Raw genomic sequence first — 27,847 nt, 5'->3', positions numbered from 1 at the left:
CAGCGGCGCGAATAAGTCGACGCTCTGTGGTGCGTTCAGGTGCCCGTTGTGAATGAAGCCCATTCAGCTGCACACTCGCCTCCCGAGCGGCTGCAGGTGGCGTTGCAGCGAGAGAGAGGCGCCCGACCACCGCCTTTGCACCATCGCCAAGCACAACACCGCGCAACAGCAGCCGGCGCGGCAGCAGCATCCTCCATCGCCCGTGTCCACAAACACGCTTGTTTGTTTCCTCCCCTCCATCGGATTTATTCTTTTCACCGAGATGCTCGCCAGTTGCCTTCTATGAGCGCCACGAAGCTCGTCTTCATCACCAGGCGCAGCCATTTGGACATCCGGTAAGGCGATTTTATTTTTTTTCCATCTTTGCGACATTTTTCTAAAATATATTTTTTTTCATTAAATATACAAAAAGGATGAAAGGACAAAATATATACTCATCTATAGGTTAGGAGATGTCTTTTTTTTTTTGTTGCACGCAGGTTATTAATAGCCTCACGTCGACGCCTGCACACGCTCAGCTTCAGCACCGCGGAGAGCATCCCTCACCCTGAATCCCCATTCGAAATCCGCCAAACGAGCTTTGAATCCACGCAGTGGGGCCGAAACGTGATTTTTTTTATGTCAAATGACGACGCCGAAGTGATGCACGGTGATGCACCGAGGATTCGGCTCGGTCCATCACCGTGCATGTGTCTTCATGGCTGCTGCAGTGAGGAGGACAAACATGTCAGCATATATAAACATCTATATTCTACCAGCACCTAAATGGACCTGGAGCTGTCTTTTTTATGGATGTTTACATTTAAAGCAAAACAAAATTGATGATGCATGATTCAGTCAGCAGCCTTCGGCCATAAAATATAAAATATGGATCTGTCCTCATGAAATGTTAATGAGTGTGGATCCTTTTAGGGTCAAACAGACTAGCTGCAGTGCACTATTATTCTTCGAGTCATCTTTTTATATCGTGCTGCATGGAGGAGCTCAGTTTTATACACTCCAGTGAGGATTATTGCAGTGTGATCATCTTGCTGCAAGGTCTCTCTCTGTGTGTGTGTATGTATGTTTACATGTACGTATGTGAATCAGCCTGAGCCATCACCACTGCTGAGTCCAATCAATACAGCTCATAAGCCTTCATGACTACACTGTATGAATAATAATTGTGTGTACTATCAAGCATGGCATTAAATGTAAAGTACATTTGCATAATGTAAACTTTACTTTAAATAACGTCAAACACTAAAGTGAAATATAATGCAAAATATATAGAGTAGTCATTTGGGGGTAATGTCAAAAAAGATGTGTACAGTGTTAAGTAATAATTGTATATACAGTATAAAATAAATAATAAACAGTCTATTTTCCAATGTTAAATATATGCAAAATTTAAAATAAGGGTTAAATAAGTGCAAATAATGTTAAGTAATACACTCTCTATGAACTGAAACACAAATAAATAAGTGAATTCAAGTAAGAATTGTAGTAAAATAAGTGTAAAATATATGTTTATGCAATGTAATGTAAAATTACATGTATTGTAAAAAAAAAAAAAAAAAAGGACATGGGAATAATGTTGAATAAGTATACAGCTTTAAGTGTATGTATTGTAAAATAAGCATACAGTATGTATTGTAAAATAAATGCATGTAATGTATAAGTTGTGTTTATAATGTAAAATAAGCATAAAATATGTAAAATAGAATAAATGTATGTAATGTAAAGTAAGTATAAAATAAGTGTATGTAATGTCAGATAAGCATACAGTAAGTGCATGTATGTGATGTAAAATAAGTGTGTATTGTAAAATGGGTATAAAATAGGTGTATGTAATGGAAAGAGAGACTAAAATAAGTGTATGTAAGGTAAAATAACATACAGTAAGTGTATGTGAGGGAAAAAAACAAGTGACTATTGTAAAATGAAATGAAGTAAAATAAGCATATGCTATGTAAAAAAGGTATAAAATATGAGTATGCAACGTAAATAAACATATAATAAGTGTATGTTAAGGTTAAAAAAAAAGGGTATAGAATGTAAAATAAGAGTATGCAGTAGAAAAGTAGTACGAAATAAGTCTATGTAAATTAAAATAACTATACAATAAGCATATGTGATGGAAATGAAGTGTATATATTGTAAAATAGATATAACATTAGTGTATGTAATGACAAATAATTATAAAGTAAGTGTATGCACCATAACATACTCTCAACTATAAGATAAGCATATGTGTTGTAAAATGGGTATAAAATAAGGGTATGTAATGTAAAATAGGAATAAATAAGTGTAATTGATGGAAAATAAGTGTAAAAAAGGTGTATGTGAGGTAAGATACCTATAAAATAAGTGTATGCAATGTGCAATAGGTGTAAAATAAGTGTATGTAATGTAAAATGGTATAAAGTAAGTGTATGTAATATGAAATACGTATAAAGTAAGTGTATGTAATGTAAAATAGGTGTATGTAATGTAAAATAAGTGTACAATAAGTGTATGTAAAATAAGTGCATGTAATGTACAGTAGGTGTATGTAATGTAAAATAAGTATAAAATAAGTGTATGTTATATACAATAGGTGTATGTAATGTAAAAAAAGTATAAAATAAGTGTATGTAATGTACAGTAGGTGTTTGTAATGTAAAATACGTATAAAATAAGTGTATGTTATATACAATAGGTGTATGTAATGTAAAAAAAAGTATAAAATAAGTGTATGTAATGTACAGTAGGTGTTTGTAATGTAAAATAAGTATAAAATAAGTGTATGTTATGTACAATAGGTGCATGTAATGTAAAATAAGTATAAAATAAGTGTATGTTATGTACAATAGGTGCATGTAATGTAAAATAAGTATAAAATAAGTGTATGTAATGTACAGTAGGTGCATGTAATGTAAAATAAGTATAAAATAAGTGTATGTAATGTACAATAGGTGTATGTAATGTAAAATACGTGTATATAGTATATGATATGTGTATGTAATGTAAAATAAGTATAAAATAAGTGTATTCAATGTACAGTAGGTGTATGTAATGTACAGTAGGTTTATGTAATGTAAATGTAAAGTATAAAATAAGTGTATATAATGTACAGTACGTATACGTAATGTAAAATAAGTGTAGAATAAGTCTATGTAAAATAAGTGCATGTAATGTACAATAGGTGTATGTAATGTAAAATAAATATAAAATAAGTGTATGTAATGTACAATAGGTGTATGTAATGTAAAATAAATATAAAATAAGTGTATGTAATGTACAATAGGTGTATGCAATGTAAAATATGTGTAAAATAGGTGTATGTAATGTACAATAGGTGTATGTAATGTAAAATAAGTATAAAATAAGTGTTTGTAGTGTACAGTAGGGGTATGTAATGTAAAATAAGTATAAATAAGTGTATGTAATGTATAGCAGGTGTATGTAATGTAAAATAAGTGCATGTAATGTACAATAGGTGTATGTAATGTAAAATAAGTATACAATAAGTGTATTTAATGTAAAATAAGTGTATGTAATGTAAAATAAGTATACAATAAGTGTATTTAATGTAAAATAAGTGTATGTAATGTAAAATAAGTATAAAATAGGTGTATGTAATGTAAAATAAGTGAACAATAATTGTATGTAACATTACTGTATGTAATGTACAATAGGTGTATACAATGTAAAATAAGTGTACAATCAGTATATGTAAAATAAGTGCATCTAATGTACAATAGGTGTATGTAATGTAAAATATGTATAAAATAAGTGTATGTAATGTACAATAGGTGTATGTAATGTAAAATAAGTGTATGTAGTATATGATAGGTGTATGTAATGTAAAATAAGTATAAAATAAGTGTATTCAATGTACAGTAGGTGTATGTAATGTAAAATACGTGTATGTAATGTACAGTAGGTGTATGTAATGTAAAAAAAAGTATAGAATAAGTGTATATAATGTACAGTACGTATACGTAATGTAAAATAAGTGTAGGATAAGTGTATGTAAAATAAGTGCATGTAATGTACAATAGGTGTATGTAATGTAAAATAAATATACAATAAGTGTATGTAATGTACAATAGGTGTATGTAATGTAAAATATGTGTAAAATAAGTGCATGTAATGTACAATAGGTGTATGTAATGTAAAATAAGTATAAAATAAGTGTTTGTAATGTACAGTAGGGGTATGTAATGTAAAATAAGTATAAATAAGTGTATGTAATGTATAGCAGGTGTATGTAATGTAAAATAAGTATACAATAAGTGTTTGTAATGTACAATAGGTGTATGTAATGTAAAATAAGTATACAATAAGTGTATTTAATGTAAAATAAGTGTATGTAATGTAAAAGAAGTATACAATAAGTGTATTTAATGTAAAATAAGTGTATGCAATGTAAAATAAGTATAAAATAGGTGTATGTATTGTAAAATAAGTGTACAATAATTGTATGTAACATTACTGTATGTAATGTACAATAGGTGTATACAATGTAAAATAAGTGTACAATCAGTATATGTAAAAGAAGTGCATCTAATGTACAATAGGTGTATGTAATGTACAATATGTATAAAATAAGTGTATGTAATGTACAATAGGTGTATGTAATGTAAAATATGTATAAAATAAGTGTATGTAATGTACAATAGGTGTATGTAATGTAAAATATGTATAACATAAGTGTATGTAATGTACAATAGGTGTATGTAACGTACAATAAGTATATAAATAAGTGTATGTTATGTACAATAGGTGTATGTAACGTACAATAAGTATATAAATAAGTGTATGTTATGTACAATAGGTGTATGTAACGTACAATAAGTATATAAATAAGTGTATGTTATGTACAATAGGTGTATGTAATGTAAAATATGTATAAAATAAGTGTATGTAATGTACAATAGGTGTATGTAATGTAAAATAAGTATATAAATAAGTGTATGTTATGTACAATAGGTGTATGTAATGTAAAATAAGTGCATGTAATGTACAATAGGTGTATGTAATATAAAATAAGTGTACAATAAGTGTATGTAAAATAAGTGCATGTAATGCACAATAGGTGTATATAATGTAAAATTAGTATAAAATAGGTGTATGTAATGTAAAATAAGTGTACAATAATTGTATGTAACATTACTGTATGTAATGTACAATAGGTGTATACAATGTAAAATAAGTGTACAATCAGTATATGTAAAAGAAGTGCATCTAATGTACAGTAGGTGTATGTAATGTACAATAAGTATATAAATAAGTGTATGTTATGTACAACAGGTGTATGTAATGTAAAATATGTATAAAATAAGTGTATGTAATGTACAATAGGTGTATGTAATGTAAAATAAGTATATAAATAAGTGTATGTTATGTACAATAGGTGTATGTAATGTAAAATAAGTGCATGTAATGTACAATAGGTGTATACAATGTAAAATAAGTGTACAATCAGTGTATGTAAAATAAGGGCATCTAATGTACAATAGGTGTATGTAATGTACAATAAGTGTATGTAATGTAAAATAAGTATAAAAATAAGTGTATGTAATGTACAATAGGTGTATGTAATGTAAAATAAGTATACAAATAAGTGTATGTAATGTAAAATAAGTATAAAATAAGTGTATTTAATGTACAATAAGTGCATGTACTGTACAGTAGGTGTAAAATAAGTGTATTTAATGTCAAATAAGACCAAGCGGTCAAAAAAGAGGATTTTTCTGAACATTGATCTGTCTTTGCCTGCAGCATCATCATCATCATCATCATCATCATCAGCCCCCGTCTGGACAGCCAAAGCCTAAGCGAGACCAGGTGATCGCAGACTCCTCTGAGGTCTCCTCGGTCCGGTCCCACAGCAGCAGCCAGCAGGCCGGCACCATCCGCACCTTCTCCACGCTCCCCCCGGCAGGCAGAACAAGCACCCCCCTGTCGCCATGGGAACCGTGCTGTCCCTGTCGCCCAGCTACCGCAAGGCGGCCCTGTTCGAGGACGGGCCGGCCACAGTGGGCCACTACACGGCGGTGCAGAACAGCAAGAACGCCAAAGACAAGAACCTGAAGCGCCACTCGCTCATCAACGTGTTGCCGTGGAAACGCATCGTGGCGGTGTCGGCCAAGAAGAAGAGCTCCAAGAAGGTGCAGCCCAACGCCACCTACCAGAACAACGTGAGCCAGCTGAACTCCGAGAACCTGAAGAAGTCGCAGTCGTGCGCCAACCTGGCCTCCTTCGGCCAGGACCAGAGCACCCCCGCCCTGACCAAGAGCGCCGCCAACAACAACAACAAGGAGCCGTCGCCGGCCAAGAAGGCGCCCGCCCCGGCGCCCGGCACCCCCAAGAGGGTGATCGTGCAGGCGTCCACCAGCGAGCTGCTGCGCTGCCTGGGCGACTTCCTGTGCCGGCGCTGCTACCGCCTCAAGCACCTGTCGCCCACCGAGCCCGTCCTGTGGCTGCGTAGCGTGGACCGCTCTCTGCTGCTGCAGGGCTGGCAGGACCAGGGCTTCATCACGCCGGCCAACGTGGTCTTCGTCTACATGCTGTGCCGCGACGTGGTCTCCTCGGAGGTGGCCGGCGAGCACGAGCTGCAGGCCGTGCTGCTCACCTGCCTCTACCTGTCCTACTCCTACATGGGCAACGAGATCTCCTACCCGCTCAAGCCCTTCCTGGTGGAGAGCTCCAAGGAGGCCTTCTGGGACCGCTGCCTGTCCATCATAGACCTGATGAGCGCCAAGATGCTGCAGATCAACTCCGACCCGCACTACTTCACCCAGGTCTTCGCCGACCTCAAGAACGAGAGCCAGAAGGAGGAGGAGCGCAGCCGCCTGCTCATCGGACTGGACCGGTGAGGGGGCGCCGGGGCCGGGGGTCGGACGTCTTTGTAGCCAAGTAACAGGAAAGATATTTTGGCTAAAATGCTAACAGTTAGCGTGCAAGCACGTTAACGCCGAGTAACAACACCCATGACTCCTAGTGTTATTCCTATGAACTTGGCAAAAAATGCTAACTGTTAACAGTTACATAACACCAAGTAACAATATCCATGACTTTTCGTTTTCATAAACAAAGTGCCCAGAATGCTAACAGTTAGCATGCAAGCACGTTAACGCCGAGTAACAACACCCATGACTCCTAGTGTTATTCCTATGAACTTGGCAAAAAATGCTAACTGTTAACAGTTACATAACACCAAGTAACAATATCCGTGACTTTTCGTTTTTACAAACAAAGTGCCCAAAATGCTAACAGTTAGCATGCAAGCATGTTAACGCCGAGTAACAACACCCATGACTCCCAGTGTTATTCCTATGAACTTGGCAAAAATGCTAACTGTTAACAGTTAGATAACACCAAGTAACAATATCCATGACTTTTCGTTTTTATAAACAAAGTGCCCAAAATGCTAACAGTTAGCATGCAAGCACGTTAACGCCGAGTAACAACACCCATGACTCCCAGTGTTATTCCTATGAACTTGGCAAAAATGCTAACTGTTAACAGTTAGATAACACCAAGTAACAATATCCATGACTTTTCCTTTTTATAAACAAAGTGCCCAGAATGCTAACAGTTAGCATGCAGGCACGTTAACGACTTGTAACAACACCCATGACTCCTAGTGTTATTCCTATCAACTTGGCAAAAATGCTATCTGTTAACAGTTAGATAACACCAAGTAACAATATCCATGACTTTTCGTTTTTATAAACAAAGTGCCCAAAATGCTAACAGTTAGCATGCAAGCACGTTAACGCCGAGTAACAACACCCATGACTCCCAGTGTTATTCCTATGAAATTGGCAAAAAAATGCTAACTGTTAACAGTTAGATAACACCAAGTAACAATATCCATGACTTTTCGTTTTTATAAACAAAGTGCCCAAAATGCTAACAGTTAGCATGCAAGCACGTTAACGCCGAGTAACAACACCCATGACTCCCAGTGTTATTCCTATGAACTTGGCAAAAATGCTAACTGTTAACAGTTACATAACACCAAGTAACAATATCCATGACTTTTCGTTTTTATAAACAAAGTGCCCAAAATGCTAACAGTTAGCATGCAAGCACGTTAACGCCGAGTAACAACACCCATGACTCCTAGTGTTATTCCTATGAACTTGGCAAAAAATGCTAACTGTTAACAGTTACATAACACCAAGTAACAATATCCATGACTTTTCGTTTTTATAAACAAAGTGCCCAAAATGCTAACAGTTAGCATGCAAGCACGTTAACGCCGAGTAACAACACCCATGACTCCCAGTGTTATTCCTATGAACTTGGCAAAAAATGCTAACTGTTAACAGTTACATAACACCAAGTAACAATATCCATGACTTTTCGTTTTTATAAACAAAGTGCCCAAAATGCTAACAGTTAGCATGCAAGCACGTTAACGCCGAGTAACAACACCCATGACTCCTAGTGTTATTCCTATGAACTTGGCAAAAAATGCTAACTGTTAACAGTTACATAACACCAAGTAACAATATCCATGACTTTTCGTTTTCATAAACAAAGTGCCCAGAATGCTAACAGTTAGCATGCAAGCACGTTAACGCCGAGTAACAACACCCATGACTCCTAGTGTTATTCCTATGAACTTGGCAAAAAATGCTAACTGTTAACAGTTACATAACACCAAGTAACAATATCCGTGACTTTTCGTTTTTACAAACAAAGTGCCCAAAATGCTAACAGTTAGCATGCAAGCATGTTAACGCCGAGTAACAACACCCATGACTCCCAGTGTTATTCCTATGAACTTGGCAAAAATGCTAACTGTTAACAGTTAGATAACACCAAGTAACAATATCCATGACTTTTCGTTTTTATAAACAAAGTGCCCAAAATGCTAACAGTTAGCATGCAAGCACGTTAACGCCGAGTAACAACACCCATGACTCCTAGTGTTATTCCTATGAACTTGGCAAAAATGCTAACTGTTAACAGTTAGATAACACCAAGTAACAATATCCATGACTTTTCCTTTTTATAAACAAAGTGCCCAGAATGCTAACAGTTAGCATGCAGGCACGTTAACGACTTGTAACAACACCCATGACTCCTAGTGTTATTCCTATCAACTTGGCAAAAATGCTATCTGTTAACAGTTAGATAACACCAAGTAACAATATCCATGACTTTTCGTTTTTATAAACAAAGTGCCCAAAATGCTAACAGTTAGCATGCAAGCACGTTAACGCCGAGTAACAACACCCATGACTCCCAGTGTTATTCCTATGAAATTGGCAAAAAAATGCTAACTGTTAACAGTTAGATAACACCAAGTAACAATATCCATGACTTTTCGTTTTTATAAACAAAGTGCCCAAAATGCTAACAGTTAGCATGCAAGCACGTTAACGCCGAGTAACAACACCCATGACTCCCAGTGTTATTCCTATGAACTTGGCAAAAATGCTAACTGTTAACAGTTACATAACACCAAGTAACAATATCCATGACTTTTCGTTTTTATAAACAAAGTGCCCAAAATGCTAACAGTTAGCATGCAAGCACGTTAACGCCGAGTAACAACACCCATGACTCCTAGTGTTATTCCTATGAACTTGGCAAAAAATGCTAACTGTTAACAGTTACATAACACCAAGTAACAATATCCATGACTTTTCGTTTTTATAAACAAAGTGCCCAAAATGCTAACAGTTAGCATGCAAGCACGTTAACGCCGAGTAACAACACCCATGACTCCCAGTGTTATTCCTATGAACTTGGCAAAAAATGCTAACTGTTAACAGTTACATAACACCAAGTAACAATATCCATGACTTTTCGTTTTTATAAACAAAGTGCCCAAAATGCTAACAGTTAGCATGCAAGCACGTTAACGCCGAGTAACAACACCCATGACTCCCAGTGTTATTCCTATGAACTTGGCAAAAATGCTAACTGTTAACAGTTACATAACACCAAGTAACAATATCCATGACTTTTCGTTTTTATAAACAAAGTGCCCAAAATGCTAACAGTTAGCATGCAAGCACGTTAACGCCGAGTAACAACACCCATGACTCCCAGTGTTATTCCTATGAACTTGGCAAAAATGCTAACTGTTAACAGTTACATAACACCAAGTAACAATATCCATGACTTTTCGTTTTTATAAACAAAGTGCCCAAAATGCTAACAGTTAGCATGCAAGCACGTTAACGCCGAGTAACAACACCCATGACTCCCAGTGTTATTCCTATGAACTTGGCAAAAAATGCTAACTGTTAACAGTTACATAACACCAAGTAACAATATCCATGACTTTTCGTTTTTATAAACAAAGTGCCCAAAATGCTAACAGTTAGCATGCAAGCACGTTAACGCCGAGTAACAACACCCATGACTCCCAGTGTTATTCCTATGAACTTGGCAAAAAATGCTAACTGTTAACAGTTACATAACACCAAGTAACAATATCCATGACTTTTCGTTTTTATAAACAAAGTGCCCAAAATGCTAACAGTTAGCATGCAAGCACGTTAACGCCGAGTAACAAAACCCATGACTCCCAGTGTTATTCCTATGAACTTGGCAAAAATGCTAACTGTTAACAGTTACATAACACCAAGTAACAATATCCATGACTTTTCGTTTTTATAAACAAAGTGCCCAAAATGCTAACAGTTAGCATGCAAGCACGTTAACGCCGAGTAACAACACCCATGACTCCCAGTGTTATTCCTATGAACTTGGCAAAAAATGCTAACTGTTAACAGTTACATAACACCAAGTAACAATATCCATGACTTTTCGTTTTTACAAACAAAGTGCCCAAAATGCTAACAGTTAGCATGCAAGCATGTTAACGACTTGTAACAACACCCATGACTCCTAGTGTTATTCCTATCAACTTGGCAAAAATGCTATCTGTTAACAGTTAGATAACACCAAGTAACAATATCCATGACTTTTCGTTTTTATAAACAAAGTGCCCAAAATGCTAACAGTTAGCATGCAAGCACGTTAACGCCGAGTAACAACACCCATGACTCCCAGTGTTATTCCTATGAAATTGGCAAAAAAATGCTAACTGTTAACAGTTAGATAACACCAAGTAACAATATCCATGACTTTTCGTTTTTATAAACAAAGTGCCCAAAATGCTAACAGTTAGCATGCAAGCACGTTAACGCCGAGTAACAACACCCATGACTCCCAGTGTTATTCCTATGAACTTGGCAAAAATGCTAACTGTTAACAGTTACATAACACCAAGTAACAATATCCATGACTTTTCGTTTTTATAAACAAAGTGCCCAAAATGCTAACAGTTAGCATGCAAGCACGTTAACGCCGAGTAACAACACCCATGACTCCTAGTGTTATTCCTATGAACTTGGCAAAAAATGCTAACTGTTAACAGTTACATAACACCAAGTAACAATATCCATGACTTTTCGTTTTTATAAACAAAGTGCCCAAAATGCTAACAGTTAGCATGCAAGCACGTTAACGCCGAGTAACAACACCCATGACTCCCAGTGTTATTCCTATGAACTTGGCAAAAATGCTAACTGTTAACAGTTACATAACACCAAGTAACAATATCCATGACTTTTCGTTTTTATAAACAAAGTGCCCAAAATGCTAACAGTTAGCATGCAAGCACGTTAACGCCGAGTAACAACACCCATGACTCCCAGTGTTATTCCTATGAACTTGGCAAAAATGCTAACTGTTAACAGTTACATAACACCAAGTAACAATATCCATGACTTTTCGTTTTTATAAACAAAGTGCCCAAAATGCTAACAGTTAGCATGCAAGCACGTTAACGCCGAGTAACAACACCCATGACTCCCAGTGTTATTCCTATGAACTTGGCAAAAATGCTAACTGTTAACAGTTACATAACACCAAGTAACAATATCCATGACTTTTCGTTTTTATAAACAAAGTGCCCAAAATGCTAACAGTTAGCATGCAAGCACGTTAACGCCGAGTAACAACACCCATGACTCCCAGTGTTATTCCTATGAACTTGGCAAAAAATGCTAACTGTTAACAGTTACATAACACCAAGTAACAATATCCATGACTTTTCGTTTTTATAAACAAAGTGCCCAAAATGCTAACAGTTAGCATGCAAGCACGTTAACGCCGAGTAACAACACCCATGACTCCCAGTGTTATTCCTATGAACTTGGCAAAAATGCTAACTGTTAACAGTTACATAACACCAAGTAACAATATCCATGACTTTTCGTTTTTATAAACAAAGTGCCCAAAATGCTAACAGTTAGCATGCAAGCACGTTAACGCCGAGTAACAACACCCATGACTCCCAGTGTTATTCCTATGAACTTGGCAAAAAATGCTAACTGTTAACAGTTACATAACACCAAGTAACAATATCCATGACTTTTCGTTTTTACAAACAAAGTGCCCAAAATGCTAACAGTTAGCATGCAAGCATGTTAACGCCGAGTAACAACATCCATGACTCCCAGTGTTATTCCTATGAACTTGGCAAAAAATGCTAACTGTTAACAGTTAGATAACACCAAGTAACAATATCCATGACTTTTCGTTTTTATAAACAAAGTGCCCAAAATGCTAACAGTTAGCATGCAAGCACGTTAACGCCGAGTAACAACATCCATGACTCCCAGTGTTATTCCTATGAACTTGGCAAAAAATGCTAACTGTTAACAGTTAGATAACACCAAGTAACAATATCCATGACTTTTCGTTTTTATAAACAAAGTGCCCAAAATGCTAACAGTTAGCATACAAGCACGTTAACGCCGAGTAACAACACCCATGACTCCTAGTGTTATTCCTATGAACTTGGCAAAAAATGCTAACTGTTAACAGTTACATAACACCAAGTAACAATATCCATGACTTTTCGTGTTTACAAACAAAGTGCTCAAAATGCTAACAGTTAGCATGCAAGCATGTTAACGCCGAGTAACAACACCCATGACTCCTAGTGTTATTCCTATGAACTTGGCAAAAAATGCTAACTGTTAACAGTTACATAACACCAAGTAACAATATCCATGACTTTTCGTTTTTATAAACAAAGTGCCCAAAATGCTAACAGTTAGCATGCAAGCACGTTAACGCCGAGTAACAACACCCATGACTCCCAGTGTTATTCCTATGAACTTGGCAAAAATGCTAACTGTTAACAGTTACATAACACCAAGTAACAATATCCATGACTTTTCGTTTTTATAAACAAAGTGCCCAAAATGCTAACAGTTAGCATGCAAGCACGTTAACGCCGAGTAACAACACCCATGACTCCCAGTGTTATTCCTATGAACTTGGCAAAAAATGCTAACTGTTAACAGTTACATAACACCAAGTAACAATATCCATGACTTTTCGTTTTTACAAACAAAGTGCCCAAAATGCTAACAGTTAGCATGCAAGCATGTTAATGCCGAGTAACAACATCCATGACTCCCAGTGTTATTCCTATGAACTTGGCAAAAAATGCTAACTGTTAACAGTTAGATAACACCAAGTAACAATATCCATGACTTTTCGTGTTTACAAACAAAGTGCTCAAAATGCTAACAGTTAGCATGCAAGCATGTTAACGCCGAGTAACAACACCCATGACTCCTAGTGTTATTCCTATGAACTTGGCAAAAAATGCTAACTGTTAACAGTTACATAACACCAAGTAACAATATCCATGACTTTTCGTTTTTATAAACAAAGTGCCCAAAATGCTAACAGTTAGCATGCAAGCACGTTAACGCCGAGTAACAACACCCATGACTCCCAGTGTTATTCCTATGAACTTGGCAAAAATGCTAACTGTTAACAGTTACATAACACCAAGTAAAAATATCCATGACTTTTCGTTTTTATAAACAAAGTGCCCAAAATGCTAACAGTTAGCATGCAAGCACGTTAACGCCGAGTAACAACATCCATGACTCCCAGTGTTATTCCTATGAACTTGGCAAAAAATGCTAACTGTTAACAGTTAGATAACACCAAGTAACAATATCCATGACTTTTCGTTTTTATAAACAAAGTGCCCAGAATGCTAACAGTTAGCATGCAAGCACGTTAACGCCGAGTAACAACACCCATGACTCCTAGTGTTATTCCTATGAACTTGGCAAAAAATGCTAACTGTTAACAGTTACATAACACCAAGTAACAATATCCATGACTTTTCGTGTTTACAAACAAAGTGCTCAAAATGCTAACAGTTAGCATGCAAGCATGTTAACGCCGAGTAACAACACCCATGACTCCTAGTGTTATTCCTATGAACTTGGCAAAAAATGCTAACTGTTAACAGTTACATAACACCAAGTAACAATATCTATGACTTTTCGTTTTTACAAACAAAGTGCCCAAAATGCTAACAGTTAGCATGCAAGCACGTTAACGCCGAGTAACAACACCCATGACTCCTAGTGTTATTCCTATGAACTTGGCAAAAAATGCTAACTGTTAACAGTTACATAACACCAAGTAACAATATCCATGACTTTTCGTTTTTACAAACAAAGTGCCCCAAATGCTAACAGTTAGCATGCAAGCACGTTAACGCCGAGTAACAACACCCATGACTCCCAGTGTTATTCCTATGAAATTGGCAAAAAAATGCTAACTGTTAACAGTTAGATAACACCAAGTAACAATATCCATGACTTTTCGTTTTTATAAACAAAGTGCCCAAAATGCTAACAGTTAGCATGTAAGCACGTTAACGCCGAGTAACAACACCCATGACTCCCAGTGTTATTCCTATGAACTTGGCAAAAAATGCTAACTGTTAACAGTTAGATAACACCAAGTAACAATATCCATGACTTTTCGTTTTTATAAACAAAGTGCCCAAAATGCTAACAGTTAGCATGCAAGCACGTTAACGACTTGTAACAACACCCATGACTCCTAGTGTTATTCCTATGAACCTGGCAAAAATGCTAACTGTTAACAGTTAGATAACACCAAGTAACAATATCCATGACTTTTCGTTTTTATAAACAAAGTGCCCAAAATGCTAACAGTTAGCATGCAAGCACGTTAACGCCGAGTAACAACACCCATGACTCCCAGTGTTATTCCTATGAACTTGGCAAAAAATGCTAACTGTTAACAGTTACATAACACCAAGTAACAATATCTATGACTTTTCGTTTTTACAAACAAAGTGCCCAAAATGCTAACAGTTAGCATGCAAGCACGTTAACGCCGAGTAACAACACCCATGACTCCCAGTGTTATTCCTATGAAATTGGCAAAAAAATGCTAACTGTTAACAGTTAGATAACACCAAGTAACAATATCCATGACTTTTCGTTTTTATAAACAAAGTGCCCAAAATGCTAACAGTTAGCATGTAAGCACGTTAACGCCGAGTAACAACACCCATGACTCCCAGTGTTATTCCTATGAACTTGGCAAAAAATGCTAACTGTTAACAGTTAGATAACACCAAGTAACAATATCCATGACTTTTCGTTTTTATAAACAAAGTGCCCAAAATGCTAACAGTTAGCATGCAAGCACGTTAACGACTTGTAACAACACCCATGACTCCCAGTGTTATTCCTATGAACTTGGCAAAAAATGCTAACTGTTATCAGTTAAATAACACCAAGTAACAATATCCATGACTTTTCGTTTTTATAAACAAAGTGTCCAGAATGCTAACAGTTAGCATGCAAGCATGTTAACGCCGAGTAACAACACCCATGACTCCTAGTGTTATTCCTATGAACTTGGCAAAAAATGCTAACTGTTAACAGTTACATAACACCAAGTAACAATATCCATGACTTTTCGTTTTTATAAACAAAGTGCCCAAAATGCTAACAGTTAGCATGCAAGCACGTTAACGCCGAGTAACAACACCCATGACTCCCAGTGTTATTCCTATGAACTTGGCAAAAAATGCTAACTGTTATCAGTTAAATAACACCAAGTAACAATATCCATGACTTTTCGTTTTTATAAACAAAGTGCCCAAAATGCTAACAGTTAGCATGCAAGCACGTTAACGACTTGTAACAACACCCATGACTCCTAGTGTTATTCCTATGAACTTGGCAAAAATGCTAACTGTTAACAGTTAGATAACACCAAGTAACAATATCCATGACTTTTCGTTTTTATAAACAAAGTGCCCAAAATGCTAACAGTTAGCATGGAAGCACGTTAACGCCGAGTAACAACACCCATGACTCCCAGTATTATTCCTATGAACTTGGCAAAAAATGCTAACTGTTAACAGTTACATAACACCAAGTAACAATATCTATGACTTTTCGTTTTTACAAACAAAGTGCCCAAAATGCTAACAGTTAGCATGCAAGCAAGTTAACGCCGAGAAACAACACCAATGACTTCTAGTTTTATTCCTTTAAACATGGCAAAAATGCTAACAATACCCATGACTTTCAGTTTCACACCTACAAACTTAGCTAAAATGCTAACATGCTAACTGTTAACAGGCTAGCAAGATAACACCATGTAACAATACCCACGACAAAATTGACTAAAATGCTAAGTTAACATGCTAGCAAGATAACACCAAGTAACAATACACAAGATTTTCAGTTTCATACCTACAAACTTGGTGAACATGCTAACAGTTAGCGTGCTAACAAGCGAGCACCAAGTAACAATACCCATGGCTTTCAGTTTTTATACTTACGAACTTGGCTAAAATACTAACATTTATCATGCTAACAAGATAGCGCCAAGTAACAATATCTACGATTTTCAGTTTCATACCCACAAACATGACCAAAATGCTAACAGTCATCATGCTGGCAAGATAGCACCAAGTATTTTCATGACTTAATTCTTGTAGCTACAAAATTGAGAAAAATGTTAATATCCTAAGTTAACATGCTAGCAAGATAACACCAAGTAACAATACCCACGATTTTCAGTTTGTACCAATAAAATTGCCCAAAATGCTAACAGTCACCATGCTGGCAAGATAGCGCCAAGAAACAGGACTCATGACCTAATTTTTGTAGCTACAAAATTGAGTAAACTGTTAATATGCTAAGTTAACATGCTAGCAAGATAACACCAAGTAACAATACCTACGATTTTCAGTTTCATGCCTACAAACTTGGCCAAAATGCTAACAGTTAGCATGCAAGCACGTAAACGCCAAGTAACAACACTCATGACTCCTAGTGTTATTCCTATGAACTTGGCAAAAATGCTAACTGTTAACAGTTACATAACACCAAGTAACAATATCCATGACTTTTCGTTTTTACAAACAAAGTGCCCAAAATGCTAACAGTTAGCATGCAAGCACGTTAACGTATTCCTTTAAACATGGCAAAAATGCTAACAATACCCATGGCTTTCAGTTTCACACCTACGAACTTGGCTAAAATGCTAACATGCTAACTGTTAACAGGCAAACTCGATAACACCAAGTAACAATATCCACAACTTTTCATTTTTACAAACAAAATTGACCAAAATGCTAGCAGTCATCATGCTGGCAAGACAGCGCCAAGTAACAATATCTATGATTTTCAGTTTCATACCTAAAATGCTAACAGTTAACATGCTGACAAGCTAGGACCAAGTAACAATACCCATGATTTTCAGTTTCATACCTACAAAATTGGCTAAAATGCTAACAGTTAGCATGCATCTAGTAACAACACCCATGACTCCTAGTTTTATTCTTATAAACTTGGCAAAAATGCTAACTGTTAACAGGCTAGCAAGATAACAATATCCATGACTTTGCATTTTTACTAACAAAATTGCCCAAAATGCTCACAGTTATCATGTTAGCAAGATAGCGCCAAGTAACAGTACTCATGACCTAATTCTTGTAGCTACAAAATTGAGTAAAATGTTGATTTGCTAAGGTAACATGCTAGCAAGATAACACCAAGTAACAATACCTACGATTTTCAGTTTTGTACCGACAAACTTGGCGAAAATGCAAACAATTAACATGTTAACAAGCCAGGACCAAGTAACAGGACTCATGACCTAATTCTTGTAGCTACAAAATTTAGTAAACTGTTAATATGCTAAGTTAACATGCTAGCAAAATAACACCAAGAAACAATACCCACGATTTTCAGTTTCATGCCTACAAACTTGGCAAAAATGCTAACAGTTAGCGTGCAAGCACGTTAACGCCAAGTAACATAACACCTATGACACCTAGTTTTATTCATATAAACTTTGCAAAAATGCTAACATGCCTACTGTTAACAGGCGAGTTCGATAACACCAAGTAACAATATCCACGACTTTTCATTTTATATTTACGAACTTGGCTAAAATGCTAACAGTTATCATCCTAGCAAGATCGCGCCAAGTATCAGTATTCAAGACCTAATTCTTGTAGCTACAAAATTGAGTAAAATGTTAATATGCTAAGTTAACATGCTAGCAAGATAACACCAAGTAACAATACCCACGATTTTCAGTTTCATACCTACGAAATTGGCAAAAATGCTAACAGTTTGCGTGCTAACAAGCGAGCACCAAGTAACAATACCCATGACTCCTAGTTTGACTGAACTCTCCTGAAGGAATCAATAAAGTACTATCTTTTATTCCTATAAACCTGGCAAAAATGCTAACATGCTAACTGTTAACAGGCGAACTCGATAACACCAAGTAACAATATCCACGACTTTTCATTTTTACAAACAAAATTGACCAAAATGCAAACAGTCATCATGCTGGCAAGACAGCGCCAAGTAACAATATCTATGATTTTCCGTTTCATACCTACAAACGTGGCTAAAATTCTAACAGCTAACATGCTAACAAGCTAGGACCAAGTAACAATACCCATGACTTTCAGTTTCACACCTACAAACTTGGCTAAAATGCTAACATGCCAACTGTTAACAGGCGAGTTCGATAACACCAAGTAACAATATCCATAACTTTTCATTTTTACAAACAAAATTGCCCAAAATGCTAACAGTCACCATGCTAGCAAGATAGCGCCAAGTATCAGTATTCATGACTTAATTCTTGTAGCTACAAAATTGAGTAAAATGTTAATATGCTAAGTTAACATGCTAACAAGCTAGGACCAAGTAACAATACCCATGACTTTCAGTTTCACACCTACAAACTTGGCTAAAATGCTAACATGCCTACTGTTAACAGGCGAGTTCGATAACACCAAGTAACAATATCCATAACTTTTCATTTTTACAAACAAAATTGCCCAAAATGCTAACAGTCACCATGCTAGCAAGATAGCGCCAAGTATCAGTATTCATGACTTAATTCTTGTAGCTACAAAATTGAGTAAAATGTTAATATGCTAAGTTAACATGCTAACAAGCTAGGACCAAGTAACAATACCCATGACTTTCAGTTTCACACCTAAAAACTTGGCTAAAATGCTAACATGCCTACTGTTAACAGGCAAGTTCGATAACACCAAGTAACAATATCCATGACTTTTCATTTTTACAAACAAAATTTCCCTAAAATGCTAACAGTCACCATGCTAGCAAGATAACACCAAGTAACAATACCCTCGATTTTCAGTTTCATACCTACAAACTTGGCGAAAATGCTAACAGTTAGCGTGCTAACAAGCCAGCACCAAGTAACAATACCCATGGCTTTCAATTTATACTTACGAACTTGGCTAAAATGCTAACATTGAGTATGCTAACAAGATAGGGCCTAGTAAAAATATCTGTGTTTTTCAGTTTCATACCTACAAACGTGGTTAAAATGCCAACAGTTAACATGTTAACAAGCTAGGACCAAGTAAAAACACCCATGACTTTGTTTCACACCTAAAAATTTGGCTAAAATGCTAACATGCTAACTGTTAACAGGCTAGCAAGATAACACCAAGTAACAATATCCATGACTTTTCATTTTATACCAATAAAATTGCCCAACATGCTAACAGTCACCATGCTAGCAAGATAGCGCCAAGTAACAGTACTCATGACCTAATTGTTGTAGCTTCAAAATTGAGTAAAATGTTAATATGCTAAGTTAACATGCTAGCAAGATAACACCAAGTAATAATACCCACGATTTTCAGTTTCATACCTACAAACTTGGCAAAAATGCTAACACTTAGCGTGCTAACAAGCGAGCACAAAGTAACAATACCCATGGCTTTCCATTTATACTTACGAACTTGGCTAAAATGCTAACATTTAGCATGCTAACAAGATAGCGCCAAGTAACAATATCTATGATTTTCAGTTTCATAACCACAAACATGTCTAAAAAGCTAACAGTTATCATGCTAACAAGCAAGCACCAAGTAACAATACCCATAACTTTCAGTTTCATACTTACAAACTTGGCCAAAATGCTAACATTGAGCATGCTAACAAGATAGCGCCAAGTAACAATACCGATGACTTTCAGTTTCGTATCTACAAAGTTGGCTAAAATGCTAGCAGTTAGCATGCCAACAAGATAGCGCCAAGTAACAATATCTATGATTTTGAGTTTCATACCTACAAACTGGGCTAATATGCTAACATTTAGCATGCTAACAAGCTAGCACCAAGTAACAATCAGTGTTGGGTTAGTTATTGAAAAACAGTAACTAGTTACTCTGTACTTTATTTCAAAAGGAACTCAGTTACTAACTCAGTTACTTACACCAAAAAGTAATGCGTTACTGTGAAAAGTAACTATTTAGTTACTTCTACTTTCTTTTCTTTTTTTAAAGATACCATTAATGCCCTTTTAGCCTTCATTTCAGTAGTTATTGCAGTGGAGAATAATACAATCTGTTGATCAACTTGGCATGCATTTGCATCACTGAACTGTGCTAAGCAATGTGGTCTACATACAACACACAAAGACAAAGATATGTTCTAAAGGGACAATTTATTTTGGGCCAGAACAAATTGACAAAACTATTCTAAATAGCTGCAACATAAAATACATAAGTAACAAACAGCAAAATAACAACATAGCTGTAAACCTAGCTTCACCCAAGGAAGGCACACATGACATACACAAAGCCTAACCAGGCCTTTTTTTCTCTCAAGGAATTGTGAAATAAAACTATGTCTTCAGGAGATCAACACTGTACTGACGCCCAGAACATTCTACACATTTCCCCACTTTTAGTTTAGAGATAAGGAAAGATTGGCCTGGCCCACTAGGATCCCTCTTTATGTTTGTGAACTTCATAGTCTATACATTTAGAGTGATGTGATAATCAAACACTCTAGAAGTCTAGAATGAAAGATTATATAAGAGAATTGACAGAGTGTGTACCTTAATTGCTGAATGATGAGCAGAGGCAGAGTTTGGAGTGTCTTCTTTAGCTTGCTTTCCATGTTTATATACTCACTGTCCACTGTGTCCAGGTACGTGGAAAATGTTTTTCGTGCCATTTGCCGTCCGCTATCATGCTAATTAGCTGCCTGAAATCGGGTGACTCCACTGTAGAAATAGCCTGCATGTCTTCTACCACATACGCCGCAATGGCTCTATCAATGTTGTCCTGGCTAGCAGTCCCTCCGTTAAAATCCTTAGGTGGAGGTGGAGGTGAATTGTGTCTCTCTTTACTAGCTTTGTCGAAGCATGTTGCTTTTGTAGCTGTTTCAGCAGATTTGAATTGTTGTTTCGGGCAGTCGACGGGATCTTTGATCCAAGACACAACTTACATTTAACTAAAATGTTCTTTTCTTTGTGCTCGACAAAAGAAAAGTAGTGAGAATATCTCCATGTTAAGAAACTCGGCTTCGGCTCCGCCCTGATGTCTTGTTAGTAAACACACACACACACACACACACACACACACACACACACACACACACACACACACACACACACACACACACACACACACACACACACACACACACACACACACACACACACACACACACACACACACACACAGCGCGCCTCTTGTGACAGGAAGATTCAGAAGGATGACACTGCAGCTCTCCAATAAAACACACTCAGATCTTCTCAGTTTCTAGCAGATACTACATAAAAACTGACGTAAAATAACGCAGTAACGCATCATGTAGTAACGGTAACTGAGTTTCTGAATATAAAAAATAACGCGTTAAGACTACTAATTACCGCCGAAAATAACGGCGTTACGGTAAGGCGTTAAAAAGTAACGTGTTAGTCCCAACACTGGTAACAATACCCACAACTTTCAGTTTCATACCTACAAATTTGGCTAAAATAGTAACCGTTAACGTGCTAACAAGATAGCGCCAAGTAACAATATCTATGGCTTTCAGTCTCATACCTACAAATTTGGCTAAAATGCTAGCAGTTAGCAACATGCTAACAACTTTGTTACGTGAAAGTGACTACCGCGGTGTCATGACTCCGTAGGTAGAGCGGCTGTCTTGTAACCGAAGGGTTGCTGGTTCGACCCCCGGCCCAACGAGGTGTCCTTTTACAATAATATTCTATCCTCTGACCTTTGACCTCTGTGCGCCCTGCAGGAGGGCCATCGCCTGACCGGCGCTGGCGGTCTCGCAGCACTGACGGAGACAGCCGGCAGGAAGCCCCGCCCCCATCAGTGGACTTGTGGCGCCCAATGAGACAGCCAAGCTCGTCCCGGGCCAGGCGCTCCTTCTGGAGGACAAAGGACGCAGTGTTGCATTGTGGGACTTTTGGCCAGAGGACGACAAGCTTTTTTTTTTCTCTCGATTTTTCTGGATGTTTGGAGGTTTTATTTACTTCTGGCTTTTCCTGGAACAAACTCATCTTTGTCACCTTTTTGCACGCCACACTTGATGATTTAGCTCTGCTTGCGTTTTGCTACTTCTTCTTCTTCTTCTTCTCCTCCAAGGTAGTTTGCTTCCATGTTGAATGGCCGCCATATCTTCTCACTTCTTGTGACCATCTTCTCTTTGAGGACGTGAAGATGGCTGCCAGGGATTTATTCTCTCATCTGAAACGCCTTTATGGCGGGAACAACCTTCATAACAATAATAAGATCAATCATGTTAGGACTAGAAGGAAGATTCCGGCATTAAAACACAAATAGTTGACGTTTGTCCAACAATCACAAGAGTTATTTTGCCACCAATCGTCCCCTCATGTGCCAAAGTGACTTTGAAGGAGGTTGCAAGCATCAAACGTGTCTTTTTCAGCATCAACATTTCTCCACGCTCGCTTTCATCAAGGACAAACCTCCTTTCCAGATACGCTGCAGAGAAGGCTTCGCTACACGTCGTACTCGGCCATGTCCACATGCACACTCTCAAAGTGCTGATTGTTCAGACTTTGGTCTTCAACGTCGTTTCCACCTCCTGACTACTATCACACCAGAAGTAGCAAGTGGAACGTTCTGAATTATGAGATCGTGTGGTCTAAATGTACATGCAAGAAAGTCGAAAGATTGAGACAAAAATGAATAATTATGAGATAAAAAGTCATAATTATGCCATAAAAAAATCATAAACTATGAAATTAGAAAGTCAGAATTTTGAGATAAAAGACATTGCAATTATAAGATAATAGTAATTAGATCATAAGTCGTTATTATGGGATAAGAAAGTCTAAATGATAAGAAATTCATAATTATGAGAAAATAAAGTCTAAATTAAGGGGTAGAAATGCATAATTATGAGATAAGTCGTAGTTATGAGATAAGAAAGTCAAAAATTATGAGATAAAATGTCACAATTAGGAGATTAAATGATAAGAAATTCATAATTATGAGAAAATAAAGTCTAAATTAAGGGGTAGAAATGCATAATTATGAGATAAGTCGTAGTTATGAGATAAGAAAGTCAAAAATTATGAGATAAAATGTCACAATTAGGAGATTAAATGATAAGAAATTCATAATTATGAGAAAATAAAGTCTAAATTAAGGGGTAGAAATGCATAATTATGAGATAAGTCGTAGTTATGAGATAAGAAAGTCAAAAATTATGAGATAAAATGTCACAATTAGGAGATTAAATGATAAGAAATTCATAATTATGAGAAAATAAAGTCTAAATTAAGGGGTAGAAATGCATAATTATGAGATAAGTCGTAGTTATGAGATAAGAAAGTCAAAAATTATGAGATAAATGTCACAATTATTAGACATGTGTCGTAATTATGAGACAAAAGTCATATTTTTTAAACAAAAATTCCTAATTAGGAGATACAAATTGATAATTATTAGATATATGTCATAATTTTGAGACAAAAAGTCATAATTATCAAACAAAAAGTCATTAAACAAAAAGTAATAATTATGAGAAAACGTCATAATTACGTGATAAAAAGTCACAATTATGTGATAAAAAGTCATAATTGTGTGATAAAAGTCATAATTGTGTGATAAACGTCAGAATAATGTGATAAAAGGCATCATTATGTTTTAAAAAAAAGTCATAATAATGTGATAAAAGTCATTATGTAACAGTCATAATTATGTGATAGAAAGTCACAATTATGTGATAAAAAGTCATAATTATGAGACAAAAAGTCATAATTATGAGAAAATAAAGTCTAAATTAAGGGGTTGAAATTCATAATCATGAGATAAGTCGTAGTTATGAGATAAGAAAGTCTAATTTATGAGATAAGAAAGTCAAAAATTAGGAGATAAAAAGTCTTAAGTATTAGATATGTGTCGTAATTATGACACAAAAGTCATATTTTTGAAACAAAAATTCCTAATTATGAGATACAAATTGATAATTATTATATATACGTCATAATTATGAGACAAAAAGTCAACTATTGAACAAAAAGTCATAGTTATTAAACAAAAAGTCATTATTATGAGACAAAAAGTCACAATTATGAGACAAAAAGTCATAATTATTAAACAAAAAGTCATAAGTATGAGACAAAAAGTCACAATTATGAGACAAAAAGTCATAATTATTGAACCAAAAGGTCATAATTATGAGACAAAAAGTCACAATTATGAGACAAAAATTCATAATTATTAAACAAAAAGTCATAATTATGAGAAAAAAGTCACAATTATGAGACAAAAAGTCATAATTATTAAACCAAAAGGTCATAATTATGAGACAAAAAGTCACAATTATGAGACAAAAAGTCAAACAAAAAGTAATAATTATGAGGCAAAAAGTCATAATTATCAAACAAAAAGTTATAAATATGAGACAAAAATTCACAATTATGAGACAAAAAGTAATAATTATGAGGCAAAAATTCAGAATTATGAAACCAATAATTCATAATTATGAAAAAAAGTCTGAATTATGAAACAAACAAAAAAGTCATAATTATGAGACAAAATGTAATTTTGTAAAGTCATAAATATATGTTTTTTTTCATAATGATTATTATTATCCATAATATTACATAATTATGAAACAAAAAGTCCTAATTATGAGATAAAAATTCCTAATTATGAGACAAAAAGTCACGATGAGACAAAACGTCATAATTACTTGATAAAATGTCACAATTATGTGATTAAAAAGTCATAGTTATGTGATAAAAGTCATAATTATGTGATTAAATAGTCATAATAATGTGATAAAAGTCATAAAAATGTGATAGAAGTTATAATTATGTGTTAAAAAAGTCATAATAATGTGATAAAAGTCATAATTATGTGACAGTCATAATTACGTGACAGAAAGTCACAATTATGTGATAAAAAGTCACAATTATGACACAAAACGTCATAATTACGTGATAAAATGTCACCATTATGAAATTAAAAAGTCATAATTATGTGATAAAAGTCATAGTTATGTGATAAAAAAGTCATAATGATGTGATAAAAGTCATTATTATGTGACAGTCATAATTATGTGATAGAAAGTCACAATTATGTGATAAAAGGTCATAATTATGATGTTATAAAGTCATGTTTAAAGTTTGCACAATCCATGTCTGAAGATCTTAGTGCAAAGAGCTGCTGATGTGAGTGTTGCATAAAATAGCTAATTATTTCGACTTTTTGTCTCATAATTTCGATTTTTATTTCTAAAATTTTGACTTTTTACCTCAGAATTTCGATTTATTAATCTCAAAATTATGCCTTTTTATTTTATAATTCCGATTTTCGTATCTCATAATTATAATTTTTAATCTCACAATTTCAATGTTAAATCTGATAATGGTGGAAATGGACCTCAACCCTTCTGTTATGTATGATATTTAAAAATGGCTTAATCCCCGCCCCCTTCTAATGACGTCACGATTATTGATCATTTCCACCTTCGAAAGGTACAATGGCAAACAACATTCTGAGAGATGATTGTGTGTTTAAACTGAAATAGAATGCTACTTTCGCTTCACGTTAACAAAAAAGAAGCGTCAATATGCCCTTTTAAAAAATATATATAAACCTTTATTTATAATGTTCAACATTTACAAACAAATAGTTCCGCCTACGAAAATGACGTCATGAGCACGACGTCACAATAGTGCGCCATATTTCTCCCCACAACAAGTACAATGGCAGACAACGCTCGCATTAAACATACTGAAAGTACCTACCTTAATTTTCAACCGTAAATATAAGGCTACTTTTACGCTACATTGACAAAAAGAGACGCCTTTTTTTTAAGAGTGATGTGACCTGTGTACTTAATAGTCCCGCCTACAAAAATGACGTCATGGACACGACGTCACAATAGTGCGCCATCATTTCCACTTTCGACAAATGGTAAACAACGTTCACCTTAAACATTTTCAAAGTACCTATTTTTTTTATTTAAACGTACGTATAACGCCACTTTTACTTTACATTGACAAAAAAGGGCGTCAATAAGTTATTTTCTTGCCGTGACTCGACATGCGCGCGATAGTCTCGCCTCCGGAAATGACGTCATAGACCGTCTGATTGGCTACAATTGCCTTACTGTTAAATGCGATTTAAAACCTTAACAGTATTTAAAACGACCCGTGTTTGTGTGGACATAGTCTTAAAGTACAACCTGGAGACTTTAAACTTCGTTTTTTTTCAGTCAAAATAATGCTAACCTAGCTAGCATGATGTTAAAACAATGTTAACTTGTAGCTCGCATAGCGTTGATAAAAGTTTGGTGTTCTCCTTCCTGCTATAATGCTTGTGACGCGTGGCATCGATTACAGTAGGGTGTATTTGTAAAAAGTACACACTACGCTTCTGGAAAATGCACTCTTGTCCGACAGACACGGCTCATTAGCATTAAAGCTACACACACATTTTTAAAATAAATTAAAAAGTCAAATTTCTACCGACAGACATGTTTTGTTTCACCTTCTATTGCTGCCTCCTTCCCCCCAAAAAACGTGCCATTTTCTCACTTACGCTAAAAGCTCCCAAAATAAGTCAACAAGATTGTGTGTAACCTTGTAGATAACCCACAGCAGTGTGTGTGTTTGTACAGAAGAGTGTGTGAGATGAAACAAAATGAATGAATAAGTTCCTCTTTTTTTTGTTTTTTTTCCCCGGAGAAAAACGAGACAAAGCTGTTGTTGTTTCTTCTTTTCATTTGCTGCTTCCGCTTACTTTTCATTTTATTTTTGTACTGTGATGGAAAGTAGAAAATAAAAATGCACTGATTGTTCCAAAAGCGTGTGACGGCGTCAACTTGTCGGCCCGCGGTCCGTTCCAAGGTTAAACCGCGGCCACGACGGGAGCTTTGCGAATGACGGGCAGTGTTTTAAAGTGGGAAAAGAAGAGACGCGTCACCTGACTTCCTGTCTATGGTCTTCCTCTATACAGCGCTTGATAGTTGCCAGAGATCCATCAGCGTTTCCGAGCGGGAGGCGGCGTTGTCATGACAACCACGTGTGTGGGGGGGAGATGAAGTGAGTCGACACAACAACTTCCTGTTTACAAAGGCACACGGACACAAAGCAAATACAGCAAATATATATTTATTATTGATCGAGTGATTGGTGACAAATGGATGGCGTCAAAGACGACCATGGTATATAAAAAAGA

The 27,847-nt window shown here is 35.8% G+C and overlaps 1 protein-coding gene across 2 annotated transcripts; it reads left to right on the top strand.

Moving 5' to 3' along the window:
- On the top strand, positions 1-23,726 carry cdk5r1b (cyclin dependent kinase 5, regulatory subunit 1b (p35)). Of its 2 annotated transcripts, XM_062055092.1 has the most exons (3): positions 3-335; positions 5,749-6,841; positions 22,422-23,726. In XM_062055092.1, the coding sequence occupies exons 2-3, from the start codon at positions 5,937-5,939 to the stop codon at positions 22,435-22,437; spliced, it is 921 nt and encodes a 306-aa protein (XP_061911076.1). In that variant the 5' UTR covers positions 3-335; positions 5,749-5,936; the 3' UTR covers positions 22,438-23,726. The 2 variants fall into 2 exon arrangements, with proteins under 2 accessions (XP_061911077.1, XP_061911076.1); XM_062055093.1 differs by lacking the exon at positions 22,422-23,726 and having other exon boundaries at positions 1-335; positions 5,749-6,845.
- Positions 23,727-27,847: the final 4,121 nt, after the last annotated feature.

The sequence above is a fragment of the Entelurus aequoreus genome, linkage group LG08 (genome assembly GCF_033978785.1).
Source record: "Entelurus aequoreus isolate RoL-2023_Sb linkage group LG08, RoL_Eaeq_v1.1, whole genome shotgun sequence".
NCBI classification, from domain to species: domain Eukaryota; kingdom Metazoa; phylum Chordata; class Actinopteri; order Syngnathiformes; family Syngnathidae; genus Entelurus; species Entelurus aequoreus.
The sequence above is the reverse complement of the archived record's forward strand: the minus strand, read 5'-3'. Positions and strand labels throughout refer to the sequence as shown.